The 20,628-nt window shown below is 44.0% G+C and overlaps 1 protein-coding gene across 4 annotated transcripts in view; it reads right to left on the bottom strand.

Moving 5' to 3' along the window:
• The window catches only part of ppp1r12a (protein phosphatase 1, regulatory subunit 12A), a 41,643-nt gene extending 22,689 nt beyond the window's left edge, over positions 1-18,954 (bottom strand). For 3 of the 4 annotated variants that reach the window (XM_061068709.1, XM_061068717.1, XM_061068733.1), the window contains exons 1-2: positions 18,655-18,954; positions 1,534-1,664 (exon numbers count right to left, since the gene is read on the bottom strand). In XM_061068709.1, the coding sequence (XP_060924692.1) occupies positions 1,534-1,664; positions 18,655-18,891 (368 nt within the window). In that variant the 5' untranslated portion in view covers positions 18,892-18,954. Of the gene's footprint in view, positions 1-1,533; positions 1,665-9,005; positions 9,134-18,654 lie in introns of those variants that run through there. The other variant, XM_061068725.1, reaches the window with a different exon arrangement.
• Between the last annotated feature and the right edge of the window lie 1,674 nt (positions 18,955-20,628).

The raw sequence follows: 20,628 nt of genomic DNA, 5'->3' as shown, positions 1-20,628 counted from the left end.
TTGAAAAGTGCTCGGTCCTTATGACTTCCCCTCCACATGGCAAGTGACGGGCTGCAGATACGTAGGAAACTCTTGATTGGACTTTCTATTTTGCCCATTACAGGTCTTCCTTACTGGGTTTGATAGCTTTGTGGTTTTGGGATCCCAACTGTGGGCTTTCTAACCAAACCCTACCATTGGCTGAAAGATACAGTCCCCTCTTGCGGTTCCCATTAATGTGTTACCGAGGATGCTGGGACTGAAATGGGATGGCCGAGGGCTCATCACCACCCACGTCAGGTTGCTGGGTTCCTCTGTGACTCCATTAGTCACTCATACCAGGCCGGCCACTTGACCTTTTCATTCTCTGTGTGACAACAAAAAACTTCTTGTCTTCTGTAATACCAGCCCAGTGCTGGTGCTGTGTTCATGAGGCCAACTGAACGCAGACGGATGGAATCTGCTTTTAAATGAAAGTAGCTGATAGTTAGCAGGATTACGTAATCACAACTAAATGGATTTCAACTAAACTTGGTAGAATGAGAATGTAGAATGAAGTATGGGTCAGGGAAAAACCTGATAGTTATTGGTGCGGTTTCGCATCACGGATTTCCCAGGTACTAATTCACAGATTCACACATGAAAACAATCAGGCATAGTTAAGGAACCAACATCTATGAGTGTGTGTAATTTGGTTCAGCTTGATTGAATGTAAGAGCCTGTTTGGCCTTGGTGGAGGGAACAGCTCTAGTTGGTGCCATTCTAGTTCATATTATAGTTCAATAGTAGCTATCAAATTACAACATAACTACCAGAAGAATTATATCTGGCAGAGGATTCTGAAAATGAGCATGTTTATCTTTCTACAGCCAGTTACACTTGTAGCCTTTTAGGCAAACACCAACAGTGTGGAGAGAGATCTGCAGCCGGGTTCCTGAAACGTAACACAGAAGTAAAGCAGGTCACAGCACACTCCCAATATGCTGAACAATGAGCACAACCGAACTCCTTCACCCCCTTCAGGCCTGTTTATATATCCTCTGATAACATCTCTGCGTGGTGTTCTGTGCCCTATGAACAGCCTCCTTACCTGAAAAGGACTAAGGGCAAGAAAATACTAGAGTGCAACTGTAGAGCTTGATTTCAGATATGGTGGCTGACCCTGATCTCTCCATATTTGATTACATCACCAACAATGTGTGTCGGAGCTATCAGATCGGCGGCCGTTCGTGCGCAAATGTGATGAGAACTGTGTGCTACCGATGATTAAAATGATTGCTCTTGATTCTGGCAAGCTCTCCAAGAACAGCATGGTGTGTCTGGCAGAGCCTAACTGATTACGAGTCATTCACAATCGAAATAGTGTGTAAATTGACATCTGGATCTTAATACAGTCACTTTTAACAAAGCTACTGCTCAGATATCTCCACACACACTCAGACTGAAAGGTTTAATGAAGAGAACTGCAGTTAAACCCACAGCAGATAAAAAAAAACAGGATGTAAGGTTGCACAAATCTTACCGGACGAATCAGATACTGCTTACTCTACTTACTCTGCTATGTCTAGGTATCCGCAGGACGCTGCAGCGTGGAGGGGGATCCAGCCCTCGTTGTCGGGCTGGTTGATGCTGGCTCCATGCTCCACCAGGAATGTCACCATGTCTACGTTGTCATCTATGCATGCCTGAGAGAGAGAGAGGGGAGGAGAGGAGAGGAGTAAGACCAGTGTAAAAAAAGCATAAAAAGCATAACCCACCCTATGGTCAGATTTGTGTACATGCACATTTGAACATATGAGAGTGGGAGGGGCTGTGCCATAGTTACAAATAGCACAGGAAGAGAATTGCACTGCCCCTGATACTACATTGCCACATGCGTCCAGAATTACTGGGGAATTTTGGCAGCCGGCGTGCTCCCAAAACGCCCGCACATAGCAGGGGTGCTTGAAATACCACATAGTGTAGTACTGCTGATGGAGGCTTCGAGGGCATATATGTTCCTCTATGAAAAAAGCCAGACAATGCTTTCCCAGTTATAAACAGGGCTTCTTTACTTGAGAAGTCGGCTCTGCACATCAGCCAAATGTTTTCTCAAGTGTGATGAATCAAACCACAACTACACACTCGGTACATTCACCCATTACGCCAACGAGTCACTCAATTAAATTCACATCTGTGGTCGGTCAAAAAGTGAAACTGTTTTCCCTGCCAGTTCACTTAGCACCCGGAGTTTGTCACATTGAGTCAATGCTACCGATGAGGAACTTTGCTAGTGCGGGTGTCAGGCTACAGATGTAAAGTCAGTGTGTTGGTTAAGGACATGGGGGATAATATTCAGTGTGGGAGGAACTGGACAAGTGCTGTGGTTCCTGGTGAGCTCATACCTGCATGTTAAAAAAAATGCACTGTACTCTTTCTTTACACTTTCTTACAATTCTTAAACCAAAGCCTGTGTGAGTGAAGAGGCAGTGACAACAAAAGTGACACCCACAAAAATAAACTGCAACTTCAAGTGCGAGAGATCTAATTTAGGATATTCTGACTCATGAAGTCGTAGAGGTTGTGATTTTACTTGCAGAATGTGTATTAGACCTGCTGAATCTATTGCACACAATAAAATGTATTAAAGCAGTAAAATGTTACTCCAGTAGCGATTTAGTGTATTTGTGGAATTTCAAAAACTTCTGGCTAAGCACAATAAAGTGAGGATCCCCACACACACTTACTTCACATTAAATAACACTGTGACCTGCAAAGTTCAACAGTGGAAAACTGCACATTCAGCATCGTAAACACAATCGGTGGAATCACACATCCACTGAAGGACGGTCATTGCCGTGACCGAGCATTAGAGATAACCACCACTACAATTTCCATTGACCAATTATAAAACCAAACTTGACTCCAACCCGTCGCCCACATCCCTGCACACCGTGCCTCGACTGCCTCGCTCTCTCTTCTGGGGTTGCTATGACAACAAAAGCGTTGACAAGGGAAACAGATACACATGATTACACAGCGGGCTCACGTTTAGGGCACACGACTTTCTGGCTGGAATCCTTGTCCAAATTTGGTCCGTTTACAACGCCGTACATGGTCAGAGATGAAGAGCACCTCACCGAGCTTATCTGACGGTCTGTGTGTGTGTGTGTGTGTGTGTGTGTGTGTGTGTGTGTGTGTGTGTGTGTGTGTGTGTGTGTGTGTGTGTGTGTGTGTGTGTGTGTGTGATGTGATGTGATCTGGTTATGTCTGACAGGGGTTCTTCAGGTGCACATGGGCTTTTTAAATAGACAGGGTTCACCTTTTCACATTTTTAAAAAGCAGACGTTACCTAAAAAGTGCTGCTCGTTAAAAACTCATCCTCAATGTAAGTTGGACGCCATCTTTGTGTTAAAAAATGTGGCTACGATGTCCTTGCGTGTGGCGGCTTGTGATCCCCCTACAAGCCCACAATCTGGAATATGGTAATAACAACAAAGGTAGGCCTGTAAGAAATGCTGTTAAAAATCAAGATAATTGACAGAATTGGTGAAGCCAGATTTATTCAGGTGAACCAGGCAGCTCACATTTCTCATCAATATGTTAACAGGAATCCCTAGACACCACCTTTGAGAACAGACGTGGACAGATGCTTGTTTTTCACACTCCGGTCGCATTTATGAGTTCCCATGTTGCTGTTCAAATCCTCCGGAGATTCATTATAATGCAGTCTACGCTACAACAAAGGCAGGTGGAAGCAAGCCGTGCGAAAGCCCACAAGCTAACAACACCACGGCAAAGCAGATACTTGCAGATGTGGATTAAAAACATGCAAAGAAACTGCAGCTGATTTCATAGATTAGGGAATTCAAATTGGAAATATATGTAGAATAATGATCACGTTTTTAAAATCACAAATACACTTTATTGACTTCTTATGCCAGGTCTTGTATTAAGAGTATTAACTTAAACAGATGATGTAGTTGTTAGGAAACTAAATCAGTTGGCTTCTGCTGTGCTCTGGGATCTGCTTGGTGTCAAAGACCTCTTACAAATAATCCACTGCCCTGATATTCTTCTTATTTGCAACAAAGCTGGACTGTTTGACCTCTCATCTACATCCTCCCACCCCCCAAACACTCATTATCTCCTCGAAAGCCCCTCAAGGTGAACGCAGTGCTGGGCAGTGACCTCCCTCCTCAGATCCGTCACCAGCCTTCCTCCACTGGCTCCTCCCAGCAGCTACTGGAGCCCAACACAGGTAATCTCTTAATGGCTGTAATTGTCTGTGGCTGACAGGTGCAAGAGTTAGAGGCTGCATCAAGAGTACGGAGAGCGGAGTGGCCGGAGAGTCGGGAGGAAGAAGAAGAAGAGTCAGTAGAAAGTATCATAGCAACCTCGATGTTTTCTTCTGAGAACATTCACCGCCACGGCTCATACAAAAACTAACAACACATTTGATATCTGCCAGCAGCAGGCAGAGCAAGTGAGTCAGACAGTGCATGGAAGGCAAAGATGATATTAATGGAAGTTATATAAGGAAACATTGTGGGCTTAATCCTGTCTAACACATCACAATCAGCCCCCAAATGACTTATAGGACCGGAGATGTGCTCACAGAGAAACGCTCAGATATGCAGTGACTCACTCTCAAGCCAAGAAGTTGCCGTTTAAACCTGTTTGTCTAGTTTATCTGACAGACGGCGGGAGAGGAGGCCTTGTCAATCATCGAGGCAAAAATATGGATGGCACTACACAATAGGGATGGGCGACATGCCTAAGCAGTAAAATTTTCCAAACGGCCATAAACAACCCATGATTATATATTTATAGGTGATTTATTGGCTTGATAAGCAAAAGCTGAAGAAGAGTGCGATGTCGTCAGAGGAGGGACGCCTCCGCTCGCAGCTTCCGATTGAAACAAACAAGAGGGGATAACATGTTATTAAATAATCAGGGTTCACAACAGCACACACAGTATTTGGTTTAGTTCTCGAATAGGATTCATGAGGTTTATTTGCTTTTCAGCACCAATCGATTGGACAGCAACTTATCCATCATTTAGCCACTGCTCCGTTTGGTAAGAGATGGAAATCAGTGCAACACAAACGTGCCCAACATGGCAGACCCAGCACCGGTAACTGACAGGTAACCGATGCTAGGATCTGGAGAGTCAGACCCACAGAAACTAGGCCCAGCTGCCCATTCAGATAAAATGTACTCGCTAATGGAAGCTGGGGCTTCTGGGAAGTTGACGTAACAGAAATAAAATCAAGTACTAATGTAATCAATGGACACAGGGTGCTCTATTCGATTGGTCAATAGAGTTGGATGTATATCGTACACCTAGCTTGAGAAAACAACTATTTATCCATTAGGGTTTTGTGTGATGTGATTAGCAAGAAAAATATGCATCTTTGATTGGGAATTAGGGTCAGTGGGAGTCAAAGGTCAGATCAAGGCGTCATTTAATATTTTCACTGTAGGACGTGAAATATGTGAGTATTCCACCAAGATTAATAGGGAGAAAACTCTGGGAATTAGATTAATTTTCCATTAGATGATTCCCATCTAATCTCCTATAGTGCTTTGGCCGAAGTTAATTCATCGTGTGGGCTGTGACGGTGGACTCTGCATCACTGCACCTACCATGTTCTTGTCCACATACGCAAAGTGGCACTTTATGAAAAAGCAGGAAAGACAACACCTTGATCAGTCAAAGTTAATGAGGTGCGCCTGAAGGAAACATGATGCAAATGGTCATAAAATTGAAAAATTCACTGCTTAGGTTTACCTTAATAATAAATGCTGCATATATCAAAATATTGCATTAAAAGTGTACAGCTGCACTAAGTCAACAAACTCCTAAGAAGGAAAGCTTAGTAAAGTTCACACTTCACACACTAATCAATGGATTGCAGCCACATGGGACAATAGAGGAGGTTGCAGCTGCGATAAATATGGAGGCAGATTAAAACAGAAAGAATACAGTGTCCATCATATGCACCAGTCTAATCCTGAAATAATAAGGAGGACCTCAAGCCCAGCGAAGACGATGGGCTAAGCCATTCTCGGAGCGGCCCAAATATGCACCCATGACGTGCACCTAAGAAAAGAGGCCAGTCCGTCACCATGACAACAAAGCCCAAAAGAGAACATGGGTTCAGGCCTCGTCGGCCCTTTGAAAGAAACATAAATAAATAGAGAAAAGACTTAATTTTAAAGCACACAGGGGTTTCGCGGACAGCCCCCGAAGGCAGCGCTAAAAAGTAAACCACTGGGAGACGACATCAAAAAAAGTCATGTTGAAAGGGGCGTCTCAAGGTGCCATCTTTATTTTTTTTATCATCTTGCATGAAGGACTTCTCGCTGTTCTCATGACCTTTTATGGCTGAAAGACACACAATGTGACCGCTAATACTTCATCCTAATTAGTTTATATTGTCATTCAAAACACAAGAAGACAAAGATAGCATAAAGAAGTACAAGAGTTAGGGGGATATGTTCAGACTGTAAAGCACTTTGTTTTCATTAGAGCTGCAGGACAGACTTTAAATCATTGCAGTAAGGATAAGACTTGGTTATAAAACATCTCCCAATGAAGTTGATCAAAATGAAATAAAACTCACTGGAAAAGCGAGAAGACGCGAGGACAAAACCACAGCTACTAGCTTATACCCAGCTAAAACACTAACAAACTTGTGTGTGTTGTGAATTTGCACAAACCTCCATTAAACTCAACCTATAAATAACGATGACAATTACAGAAACGAGTCTGAAAAGCCAGACGAAACACTTTCAAAGCCGTCTTGACTGAGGGAGAGCTACTGTGTGTATACAATGGGTAGGTGTATTATCTAGTGGGCCATCATGCAGAGGAGTGTCAAGCTGAATTTAGAAGCACTCCACATCAAGGAGACACTTGAAGACCCCTCCTCTCCTTGACTTCCTTTAGTATCACCCTCAGATGGCCGACTCAAGCACTGTGCAGAACACTGCTGCTGGAACCTTTCACTGCCAAGAACTCAGTGACACAGGTGGATGGCTCGGTGCACTGTGCCAACAGCTATTCTACATGCAAATGGCGGTCGTACTGCAGGCTCACAGTGAATGACACTGAGGTTGTGTGGTAAGGGACAATTCTAAAAAACAGATCTCAGAACAAATACAGGCAAAACACAGTCACATTTGAAATTAAAAACAGTCTTCAAATGCTCAGACTCTTGTATTAGAAGCCCAGTATCTGTTAGGTGTGACATGTCTAATGTGTGCCAACGCTTCAAACACAGTTTTCTACATGATCCACAGCAGACATAAACATTTAGCACAATACAAGCCAACAGTGATCTCACGCCATCACTGCAAATTAATCCAAGTCTCTGCTCGCTCCTTTGGAACTGAGAGAGAAGTAATAGAGCTTTGCTGATTGGTCCTGGAATTATATACTTAAATACACACATTTTTCAATGTCCTTTCTTTAACATATATCTTTAATATATTTACTTGCAGATGCTTCATATCTTTTTAAGAAGAGTCACCCAGAGAGCACAATCTACTCCAATTATCTTTGACGCTTCTTGCCACTGATTTACTAAATAAAAACCATTTTTTAAGGCAAAAACATAAAAAATCTACCTGGTTTGCACCTGCCTTTGTAAATCAGGATTTTATGATTAAAACTCTCTCTTATCTAGACTCAATCTGTATTGTTATCAACCCTTTCTGCACATAGTTTAGGCTTCGTCTTTGTTTGCTAACTGCGGCAGAAGGAATTTCTTTTGAGGAGACCCAAAGTATTGAGTAATATTCTCAACTCAACAGCGACACGTCCTCTCAGAAACAAAGTCCAGATTCCGCTCGATAATCCACGGACCTCGACGACAACAGGTTCCATAAAGACAACCAATCTTCCCTAATGAAGAAAGCGTCTCCGAGGTGTGTGGGGGATTATGCTTCAGTCACCACAACAGCAACAAACCCGGAGATTATCAGAGTGTAGAGTGGAACTGCTTTGGAACAGCTGTTCAACCCCCCCCCCCCCAACGTGCACAAGGCTTGACTCACTCTCACTTCGATTGTGATCAGGACTTTGCCTCCGATCAAAGCACCAACACAACACTGTGTGCCCGTTAGAAAAACATGGTGTTCGGAGGAGAGCGGTGATATCACTCCGAGTTCCTCCATTAAAACACAAACCTATTAAGAAAACAAACTGATAATTCTTTCCATCCCTCACGATCATCTCTTGCCTTCAGCGAGACGTCTGCAGTGAGGTGTGATGTAGGAGGAGTGAAACCGCTTTAATATCTGTGGTGAGGCGGCTGAATGACGGAGAGCAAGAACATTATCTGTGTAAAAGGGCATGTGGTTTCTCTCTTCAGGAGTTTTCTTGTCTGTATATCCGCTGGTGCTTTCATTTACCTGGTGCTCAACTTCAAGCTTTCACAATAAAGCTTCATAACACAGGCTTTTCATTTTGCCTCACACACAGAAAGACCAGTTTTCTCCCATATAAAAGGAACAGTATGGACGACACAGCAGCTCAGAAGTGGCCCTCTCTTTCGCCTTACTTCTCTCCCTCCCCCCTCCAGTAGTACAACTTCTCTCTGCAACCACCTAACCAGTGAGCAGCGAGGCCCTGGACTAGCATACCAGTGGAGAAATTCCCAGATAAGTAATACTCCTAGCCTTGGGGCTTCAGGCATCAGCGCTCTGGCCACTCCTCGCCGGGCTACGTCACCGGCTCAGAGGCGCGCAGCAACTTCCACAAAAGGAATTCCTTCTTACCGCCTGCATGTAAGTATGAGTGCGTTATGTATCTGTGTTTGCATGTGTGTTTGGGGGGGGGGTGGTTGTTAGACAGATTAGCCCAGACAGATGAGGTGAAAGAGTGAAAATAAAACCAGAAACACAATAAACTAGAAAATGGAGGAATTACACAAGTATTCGTGACACTGTATTTGAAAGGAGGACTGTGTGTGGGAGCGTTCATTCTGTAAGGTGTTGTACATTTGTGTGTGTGTTTACGCCTGAGACAAAGAGCTCACCGCTTCTGTGCTATTGGCAGGGTTCAGGAGGCCAGAGGGTACGAGGGGGAGGGTTAGAACGCTGCAGGGCGACCAGCTGGGTCCCTCCACTAGATGAGCCCTGTTGGGAGCTGTAACCAGAACACACACACACACACACACACACACACACACACACACACACACACACACACACACACACACACACACACACACACACACACACACACACACACACACACACACACACACACACACACACACACACACACACACACACACACACACACACACACACACACACTCACACACTCACACACTCACACACTCACACTCTTTGCCTTCAGTACTGTAGCTGCTGCTACCGAGGACGACCATATAAGGCCTTGGGATTCCCATGGAAAAAGAAGACCAGGATTGAGGAAGAGGGGGGGAAAATGCCGGCGAGATTGTAACTGTATGTTTCACTTGGGCTTTTCGCTGGGCAGGCAAAACAATAGCCCCACTTGAGAGCCAAGTTTGTTTCCATGCGAGGGGTCCAAGGGCGAGAGGGAGGCACCAACTGGGGGGTGGGGGGGGTGGGGGCAAGAGAGGTCAGATAGCCATGGAGAGATGGCAGAATACAATCTCTGTTGATATTTCCATATAATAGAAGCCTTATGTGAAGGGCTACTATACAGAGGACAGAAGATAGCTCAGTCAGCAGCCGTCACTGACAGTCAACTACAGAGGCATTGAGCACGGTGCACACTACGCCCCCCCCCCCCCCCCCCCCCCCCCTCTTTCCAGTGAACTGGCATTATGTCACCGTTCATGGCAACAGGCTCCGAACCCACGAGGTTAAATGGATAGTGTGGATGCCAGGCTCTGCCCCTGCGGCCATTCCACTAATTTACAGCCATTACAAGCACAAATATGGATCGTTACCGGAGTAAAACAACATCACACTGTCACGCAAACACCAAGACCGACTCCACAGCTCTGAGTGGAGCTAAATAACATGTGTATAGAGTATTATACAATTAGAAAAGGCTAAATAAACCTGTACGTGAACATTAGGTTTGGAAAAAAGTAGTTTCCTTCTATTCTGCAAAATATTCAAACTCAAATATTTAGTCTACATCAAGACTTTCAAATAGGAGTAAAGTTTAATCCAGAAATAGATAAACAGGGATATAGTGATGGAATAACACACGATTATAGTTCAACGGGCCTTGTGTAAAAAAAACAAGAATGCATGCGTTTTGCTTGATGAGCCAGTGCAGATAACTGTGCATATTTACGTGTGTACATGTGTCGATGTCAGGCCTGCGTTAGTGATTAAAGCAGAGGGAGGGGAAGAAGCAGGCTCACTAGTGGAGCCTCAAAGAGGAAATGAGAAAAATAAACAGCCACTTCCTGTTCCTCTTTGGCCTGAAATCTCCAACACCCTGATCCCTCCTACCAGATCCACCTCGGTAAAGGAAAGACGAGCAACAATATCAACACTTGGCCTGAAGTTCAGGGGGTATCCTTTTTATACTGTCCGTCAAACAACCTGAATAAAACAATGGTGTCGTGTAGATTATAGGTGTCTTAAAACCCCTGGAAATATGGGCCAACGTATTCACGTGACACAGAAATAAAAGCATAAATGTGCATGTATGTATGCATGTCAAATAACAACAAAACAATCTGTGCCTACTGTATATCTTGAGGACATTATCTTGTCTGTGCAGCAGTTGTTTTGGTTCATTAATTATTCATTCAACAGTCTCACAACATATCAGCTTGATTGGACTCAGTGACCTGACTTTTATGCTCTATAAAACATGGAATATTGTCTCTGGTGACACTGGGATGACTTAGTGACGTTGTGTCCTATTTTGTAATTAGTCTTATTGCTATAATTGTGTGATCTCATTCACCCCTTTATCATAAATAACAGTATTTTCTTGTAGCACCATCTCTTAGTTAAGGCTCTTAGTTGATGCTTAAATTAACCATTTGAGGAGAATATGGAAACACTGACGTCACTGCAGGCCTCATTATCCTGCTTCACTGGATCATCAGCTGGATCCTTTTTACAGTCCGATGCGGGATATTAGGCGAGCGACAATATTTAATTGGTTTATTTAAAACATGGAAAAACAGCTCCTGGCTAAGACACACAACATACTTTCTTGTGCAGGTCCATTTTAACAGCGAGCAAATGTTCTCACTGTCATAGTCCAGGCCCTTGTACTGACACCGCTATTTATCTGCAGGTGGAGTATTATTTGCAGCCACTTACTCACAAGAACACTAATGGGATAGCACCACAGCAAAACAGGCTCATTTAGTCTCATGGATCTGAGCCAAAGAAGAATCAATGCTAATCCATTGTAAAGGAAGAACAATACATTTGGAGATGCTAAGATGTATTAGTTTATTATCAGACCGGCTGTTATTAGCTTTTATAGGTAATATTGTATCAGTGCGTGTTTTTACCTGTGATATTTGCAGAATTTTACATATTTTAGAACAGTTTTTTCCTAGAAGTATGTCGCTTATTGCAAAATTAGCAACAGAATAACAGAATATTTCATATTTACCACACTACATTACCAATACTTATATTTGAAAAACAAAAAAGGTGTAAAAACAGATTTACAGCTTTTAGTTGTGGGCCAGTTGTTCCTTGAGAAAGACAGGTGGATGCAACAACACTCCCCAGGTTTAAATGTAAGGATATCATACTCTACATCTCTTAACATAAGAATAACACAAAGTCCAGATTGTGTGTAATGAGCCAATCGTTAGTCACCTCACCTCTATCCCTCATTGTTTAGGGTTTAGCACCTTGTTAATCCATTTGAGACCAATTGTAATTTGTAAATATGGGCTAAAGTTTGATTTGATCAGCTGAAGATTTAGCCATTCTGAGGGTAAATGGAAAGATGGAAATGGAATGCCCTCAGCCCTAATTGTCCTCGCTGTCTCTGTAAGACAATGCGGAATCCAGAGTCTCTGCGCGTCCAGGTGTTTTCAGTTCAAAAACAGCTCATAAAAAACACCCAGGGTGAAGCATGTGACTGCCGCCGAGCAAACAGCAGTGGGACGGCTTCAAGAAGACCTGGTTCCAGTAAGAGACAGACACGACGTGATACAGGGTGGAAGAGGAAGAGAAAACAAAACAAGCTGAAGTCATCCCACAAACATTTCACAGCAGCTCAACACTATGCACAGCACGGACGAGTGAAGGCAGAGGACAAAAAGCAAGTGATTATCATTATTCTGTTACGACACACGAAAGGACGATTCACCAATTGATCTAAAGTTATATATTCTCAATCAGCTTCTGAAGCAGTGACACAGCTAGAACCTGATGCAAGGGAGCACACGATGACATCATTAAAACACACATAAGAAAGGCGGTGATGACACACGGAGGCCTCTGGTTTAAAACCAACGTCTCATTTTACTAATTCAAAAAGGGAAATATTCAAAAGTCATGAAGGGTTTGTTCGTCAGGTGAAATGGGCTTTTCGAGCAAGTTCAAGTCCACGTTTGTAGCTCAGCCATTCAGTCAGCTCACTCATGTACGTGGCAGCAGGTTTACTCTACTGAGGAATTCTCCTTACGACCCCACGTGAACCAGTTCCAACCTGCAGCGACGCTCGTCTGAAATACTTCAGTGAGCCCTCCTCGCTGTTCCAGGTCCTCCGGTGGGGGACGCCTGTGGCATTTCATCTATGCGTTATCACAGCAATGTCATGAACAGAGGTGTGGTTCAAAGAATCCATGCAGCCTGAAATCGGAGGGAACCTGTACGGAAATATTTTCTTTACAGGATAATATTTACTGTGTGAATTCCCAAGGAACGCCGAGATAAGAACATACACCATCTTCCCCTGAGGACAAATTTAAGTTATAAGTATGTATGAGCCCTGACATGATGTATTCAGCTGCAGGGAATGTTTCATACTCTTTGTTTAGGTTATGGTTCCTACACTGAGAATATGATTTCAACAAGAAACAACTTTTATTTAAAAAAAATAAAAATAAAAATACTCTCTTTCTTTAGCTCACTTCTCTCTATTTTCGTTGTTTCTTTAAAACACAGCGTTGGGGAAACAACACCGACGTGTCACAATCAGCAGATGACCTGGCATGTTGCATAGCATTGGCGCGCAAACACCACAAGGACTTCCTGCTGTTGATTATGGGGTTGGTAGGGAGGCTGAATGAAGCAGCGAGCGGGGCCCGCTTGACGAGGAGAGACATGCCAATTATACGCAGGTGAAATACACATGTTCTAGGGCTCAGATTCTAAAATTAACACTTAGGCAAGCCAAGGTTACAAAGGTGTTACGGTGATTCACTGCAGACAAGAATTCAGCAATGCATGTGATGATATATACGTCTGCACATGAGACTAAATTGAGGGTGTATGTGTGTATGTGTAAGTTTAACACACATTAACAGCTTCAGTACTGGTGAGCCACCCCACACAAATCAGCTGATTGATTTTTATAAATGGAAAAGAGCTGTTACTCATTTCTGCGGTAGTGTGAAGGTTAGGCTGACTTTAATCCATGCTGATCCAGACATGCTTATATTCCTGCCTCCATAATGTTGCTCTGATCATCCGCTTGAACTCAAACAGATGAAACTGTTTGTGATGATGGGTTACAGTTTCCTTCAGTAGGGCCTGTTCTGTGTCATATGGTTAATACTATCATGACGCAGTAATATTTCCACTACTGCACCATCAGGACTGCTGATTATTAATAAAAATTGGTGGCGAGTCATGGCAACAAAGGATAAATAGGAATACAAGCAAATTAAGCTGTGGTTAATCTCAATGTGAGGTCTGGTTTTTAAATATCTAACAAAGACGTGTCACTGGCAACAATACAAAATACAAAAACACAATAACTTAATCACATTCAAGGAGACCTGGCTCTAGTCAAGCCAGACAAAGAACAATAAAATCTAGACAGTCTAGATTCCAGTCTATGAATTATTAAATTGCATCTTAATATATTCTGCAACATGTTAGAAATGCATGAATGACTAGCAGCTACAGTAAGACAACCTTAAACCATAACAAAGGGACCAGGAAGGTATGTGGAAAAGTGATGTGAAAGCCGACTGCTTATGAAACCCACAGATATTGAAACGCTTAAAAGACAGTATGGGCACCAAGATCCTGCTACAGACTTAATACTGGAGTTTAAAATATTTTAGTTTGTTTTTAAAAGCAGGTAGCTATCACCATGTCCACTCTGAATCCTATCAACCCACATCCCCACCTACAACTCTTCAGCTGGTTACATAATAGAAGCAGCAGTTAAGAGCATCAATTCCACAAAACAAATGGACATACTGGCTGTACACCAAACTACACTTGCACCGTGAACTGTGCCACAACAGTCACACATATCAGCTCCTGCAGCCAATATAGCCACGTCTAAAGAACAGGCCATTCAGAGTACACAAATACTTTTTTATTCTATTGTTAAGGATACAACAATGGTGCAAATGTTCTCTGCTGACAGAAATCAGCTGCTTATGAGCTGTTCACAGATATATCGCTATCAGCGTTTATGTATGAATGCATGTTTGATTCCAGTTTTATCTATAGGGTTTTGTTTGTGTTATTTATAATAAAGTGTTTGGTTTATGTGAAGGGTTTTTATAACTAAATCCCAAGAATCGTCACAATACTCTTATTCATAGCTTACTCAGTCTGTGCCTATGTCTCTATTGTGAAGTGTAGCAGAACAGGTGAGTGTTACATACAGTGAGGCTGTGAAATGCAATGTGATGCACACATGCTTCGCCTGTCTCAGCCAAGGGGCGTCTCCACATGAGATGTCGGGACTTTCTCCCTCAGGCAGAGAGAGAGAGAGAGCTTAGGGTCTGTATGAGGATGCCTCTGTCAGGAAGATGGGGATGTTTCTTTTTTTCCACCTTTCACAGGCCTACCCTGAGCACAGCTGAGAATCTCATGGTCCGGGCTGAAGCCAGATCCACAGCAATTATGTAATGTGTTAATATGACTGATGCTGGTCTGGATGAAGAGAAACACAGCCACCTCACCATCTTCCACCACATGCTCAGCAATTGTTTTCCGTTACAAGGCTCATGAAGTTGATTCTAGTTTCAAACTGCCAAGTGCTGCCAAAGACTCACTCGCTCGCTCCCTCTCTCTGCTCAGTGTGTTATGCAACTCCCACTCGGTGCATGCAAATCCACCAACACAAGAGACTAGCAACCTTCCCTGAGTCGTTGTCATGGAGACAGTGCAAGATAATGTTCATGGACTTCAGGGCCATAATGAGGGTGTGTAATGTCAACAGAGCAGAGGCATTGTAAGACCCAACTCTTGACATGCTAAGCTGAGCCCTGTCACCTTGGTCCTCGGGATCAGCGAAGGTCTCGAACACTAAAAGGAAAAAGTTCAGGTGTGGGTCAGTGTGGAGATTTTCTTGTGTGAAGCGACAAGCCCGGGTTACCTCCAGACTAATTGCCTTGATGGAGCTCAGTGGGCAACAGTCAGCTGGGCCTTGCTTTGGCACCGTGCGGGGAGAGGCAAGCCAGAGGGAGAACGACTCGAGGGGAGGGGTTTAGGTGACAGCTGAGGAATGTCAGCTCTCCTCTCGCTTTGCCATGGTTTCCAGCGACTGTCATCTGAAGAATGCGCGGGCTAGGACGACAGGACTTGGAATGCTACCCTCTGAGACGAGTTTAGCCGACGGGATCTGGAATCTCCACTTGTCTACTCGACTGGACCCTTTGTGCACTTGTGCATCCTCGCTACCATGCAACTGAGCTTGTGCAGACTGTGTTTGGGTGAACCCGTCTGTCCTGGTCCATTACGGCACAGAGTTTAAATGTGGTTTTTAAACTACGAAAGATGCACAAAGTCTTACTGTTTCTCGCGTGTAACAAAAACCCAGAGACGTCACATAGCACGACTGGTTAATTCTCCAAACCTCAGGCCTAACAACGCTCATATACACAAGGGAGTCTGTGGTCTTTGTCATGACGGAGACAACAACAGGGATCATGTTTACGAGTCCTTCAGTAACATGTCATTCTTTAAAGTGACAGAGGGTCTGTGACTCACGTAGAGACACACAACCTCTTGCCTGAATGTGCGAGTGCCAGGAGAGCACTACAAAGCAGGGCCACAGACTCTGACTCACATCCAAACTTAGTATCATCTCCTGAAACCCAGTTAGGAGAACTTGTGCGGGAGATATTTATAACCCTGCACTGGTCACCAGCGATGGGGAGTGATCTCGCTGCACCCAGTGACCAGTGAGCCCCCATGTGACAACACAAGTCACAACAAAGCCAGAGGTCAGTCGCTCGCAGTATTATGTGCACACAAAATACAACAGTCAAATTTACCTGTGGTTAGACTCATTGATCATGCTATAAAGAAACAAATGACAATAATAGCTTGATGTTGGATTAGCACTTTAAAACACAAATCTAGATGGCATCCCTCAACTTTTTCTATAAAGACCCCATAACCAGGGGATCACCTGCTCGTCTACACACACACTCGAAGCCGCCTCTCGTCCAGAGATGGTCAGGTCTGGGGAGCAGCACTGCAAATTCTTTCCTCACTCTAGCTCGTCCCTGTACATCAGCCCAAAAAAAGGCAACGTTTCCACCCAATGAGCTTTCACGGTGGTGGGGGTGAGGTAGGGAGGGGGGGGCATGCTAATTCCCGATTTAATGATAGGCAACTCTGAGAAAACAGAACGGTTGATTTAACAACACAACTAATAAACCCAGGGACAAATCCAAATGAATTCATCACCTAAAGATTAAGGGGGTATTACCTCTCCTCGAAAACTTGCTTTTAAAACTTTTACTGGAGCGCGGCTGGGTCCTGGACAACAAACATACCTCGGAGCAAGGTGGTGTAAACTGCTGGGCTTACTGGGACTAGACATGAGGGCATGAGTAATGAGGTGACATCACTGGAGATCTATGGAGCACTAAACATTTAATTTGAGAAACCAGTTCATCCTTAAAGCATTGAAACACTATACAAACGAACGATAAATAAAACTGTGAAAATATGCATTACAACAAGTAATAACTCAAACTTATTCGTTAGTATTAAATCCTAGGAGACTAAAGTTCAAACACAAAACCAAAAAATGTCCTGGGTACAAATCTAGCCAGATGAAGAGGTCACTTTTAAATGTTTAGTGTCAATACCGAACAAATACAAACACTAAAACGGCATTAATGAAGAACACTCTCATTGATGCACAACAAGTAATACACACAATATGATGTTGTTCTGTGTATAACAAATGTCACCAGATGCCATACAGTGAAGGAATTGAATGTGAAAATGAATCCTGATGATCAATGATCTAATCTTTCACAGTGATCGACAGAGGTGAGGTCACGTCTGGATCACACCACTGGATGAGTCAGGTTATTCATGAATCAATAAACTACAGTTGACACGTTTCACAGGTTACAATGACAGGTATGTTAGTACAGTAGGTACAGTAAACATCCCTGGATCCATATCTCTCTCTCTCTCCTCTCTGTAGCTCCACCATCTTTCCTCCATATAATAAACCAGCCTCACACATTACACCAGTTTCTGAACTTGCTGTCTAACCACAGTCAACACTGGCTGCCATTTTCACTATTTGGCTTTGGCAGCACCCAGGCTAGTAGACGTAAGCTAGCCGTGGTTAGCGGGCAAACAAGCTAGCTCAGCGTCGCTAACACACCGGGGGTTCAAAACTAGCAACGCCTTTTTAACCCTCGTACACAATTCAAGTTCAGTCCGACCACCAACAAAAAAACAACACAACGCGTAAAACAACGAGTCCCACAAGTTGTCAGGTGACGTCGTCCCTTTCCCTGCGAGCTAACGAATGAATCAACTCCAGCTAAGGCAGCTAGCCACACATTAGCTTAGCATGCTAACGTAGCGTTTGAGTGGTTTTTTGCTCGTGTAGCATCAAACCCGTGTGATTTATGCCCGATCGCCACTTTACTCCACCTTAACCACTTCACCAGACACCGGTGTCAACCCGGGGAAGGCTAAGTAAACAGCTATGTGTACGGTTAAGGCCCGGAGCCGAGCTGAAGCTAGCTAGCCTCCGCTTCCTCCCCAGAGAGTAGCCACGGTCGCGGTGAATCGGTTTATCAACAAAACTGCTGGCCAGGTATTAGCCATTGTTGTGGGGGGCTCATGTAGCCTGGACAGGGAGGTGTTTCAAACCAATGACAACATGCACGTCAAGCTCCAGGAAGGGACTCGATCACAGCACGCTAAATGACTTTGAACCCACAACCCCTCGGAACCATAATAAACACACAGGACCGTTCAGCTCCGGTTGTTATTTACGATGGCAACGCTACGAGCTGGAAAGTGCAGCAATTAGACTGCACCCGGGGACATACAGTTGCTGGTGGGGGTTTTGGAAAGTAGCTTTAACTTTTGGGACATCACCCTGACACCTCCATGCACACTTTAGACCCAGTTTCCCGGGAGCTGGTGACCTCCTCCCGGCTCCTCGAGCCTGGGGGGGACGGCGGAGCTCGGGAAGGTAAACAACGGGGATGAGAATGGCTTCCATTTGACAGGTGTTCCCGGGGCGAGCTAGCACCTCGGCCCCGGTGAACACCTCACGATCTGCCGGGGGACACGAACCTGGTGGAGGGCGGTGAGTCCGTCTACGTTGGCGTAGTTGATGTCGGCTCCCCGGTCGAGCATTCGCAGAACCTCCTCCGTGTCGCCGCTGGAGCAGGCGGCCAGGAACACGGCGCCATCGTCGAACTTCACCTTCGTCTTCTTCTTCTTCAGCTCCGGGGGCTCCAGGTCCGTTTCCGAGCCCAGCCACCGCTTCAGCTGCTCGTTCCTCTTCTGCTTGGCGTCCGCCATCTTCATCCCCCTCCTGTCTCGGGCTTCTTATCTGTCTCCGGGAGAGGATATACTTTATAGCAGCAACTGTCCCACAGCGCACTGGGGCGTGGGAAGGGAGGGCTGGAGGGAGAGAGAGCGAGAGAGAGAGACACAGGGAGGGAGAGAGAGAGAAGGGAGAGAGACACAGGGAGGGAGAGAGAGAGAGAGAGAGGACGTCTGGTCCTGTCCGTAGTCTCGCGAGAAGTGGAGCCCAGGAGCTGCAGTATAACGTCATCATCATCATCATCAGATTATGAGAGTGAGCAGGGTAATAATCCCGGAGTACACACAATACTACAAGAGTACACGCAGTACTGCAAGAGTACACTGTGGTAAACACTCATCCTCACTCTGTTCCTTGTGACGATTAAAGTGGGATTATATATGTGTCCTCTGTTTTATACTCGGGACAGACTACAGGGCACATGGAGGTCATGGGTCACCCACAGTTCAATAATTCGATTAATAATAATACCAACAACAATACTAATAGTGATAATAATAACAAATACAACCGCAATAATGATAATAATAGCAACAACAACAGTAATAATGATAATAATATTAGTTTAACTAATTTAACAGTCCTTCTGTCCAATCTTTCTATCGTCCAATGACAATAATATCTATGTGCACAAATATTCAGTGAAACTCGCACATACTATATTATTTTCTATTTTTCATTTTGTTTATATTCTATGTTTACTCATTTTTCACTCTTACTGGGCGTCTATTATTACTCTCCCCTTGCCCCTCCCCTCGCAGTGTGACTGATGAAGGATTATTAGTCTTTCTCCTGTTTTATAACAGTATTGTGCTGAGTGTCATGACTATACTTAGCATATTGTGTGTATAGTGTAGTAAACATGTTTTGTTTGTGTGATCCGCATGGAATAATCATTTACTTCAGCATTCTGAATTTAAAGAGATAAAGAGCCCAAACAAATGTTTACAAATCGTTGTTTACAAGTCCTTATCCAGACTTTTTAACCCATCTGCAAATTCATATTCTCAACTATATAGCGTCTTAATCAATGATCTTTAAAAACAAATATTCAGATTAGAAAAAAATAATAACACTTTATGAAGTGATGTTAAGCCATTCTAAATAAATCAGCTTTAATTTTGGATGTCCCGCTTTCTTCCATACAAAACCACATCAAATAAAACTCCTCTCCCAACCGTGTCATGTCTAACCAGTTTAGTTTCCATCACATAAAAACACATGGCTCGCTGAGGGAAATTAAAAATCTCACCACAAAGTACCTGTAATGATTTGATGGGCAACACCTGAAGTGCCAGGAATGTCTGGTGGACTTTAGCACCGGGGTGGTCCAACGCAACCTGGAGTAAAAACACGGTGGCCCGGCATAAAGTGTTTTTTATTCTGGCACCGTTGTGTGTTATTGCTGGCAGACACCCATGTGTACACGGCAGGGGGGTGCGGATCGACTCCTCATACGCAAGTTGTGGGTTTGAAGACAGCAGCCATTTCAGATAAAAAACCTCAAGTGACATTACAGGAGATAATGATGTTATTTTTGTGTTTGAAGACATTTAAGTAAAAGACAAATGATGCTGCTTGTTCTTGATCAGAACCCCCCCCCCCCACCCACCAAACCTGAGGTAGACATTCTGAATAACAAGCCGCTAAAGCAGAATCACTACCCGAAACATTTACACAACTGTGACCACGAGTTCTTGTGTAAAGTCCCGCTACCC

This window comes from Limanda limanda, chromosome 1, assembly GCF_963576545.1.
Source record: "Limanda limanda chromosome 1, fLimLim1.1, whole genome shotgun sequence".
In the NCBI taxonomy this organism is placed as follows: Eukaryota; Metazoa; Chordata; class Actinopteri; order Pleuronectiformes; family Pleuronectidae; genus Limanda; species Limanda limanda.
Note: the sequence above shows the minus strand (reverse complement) of the source record. Positions and strands in the feature narration are given on the sequence as shown.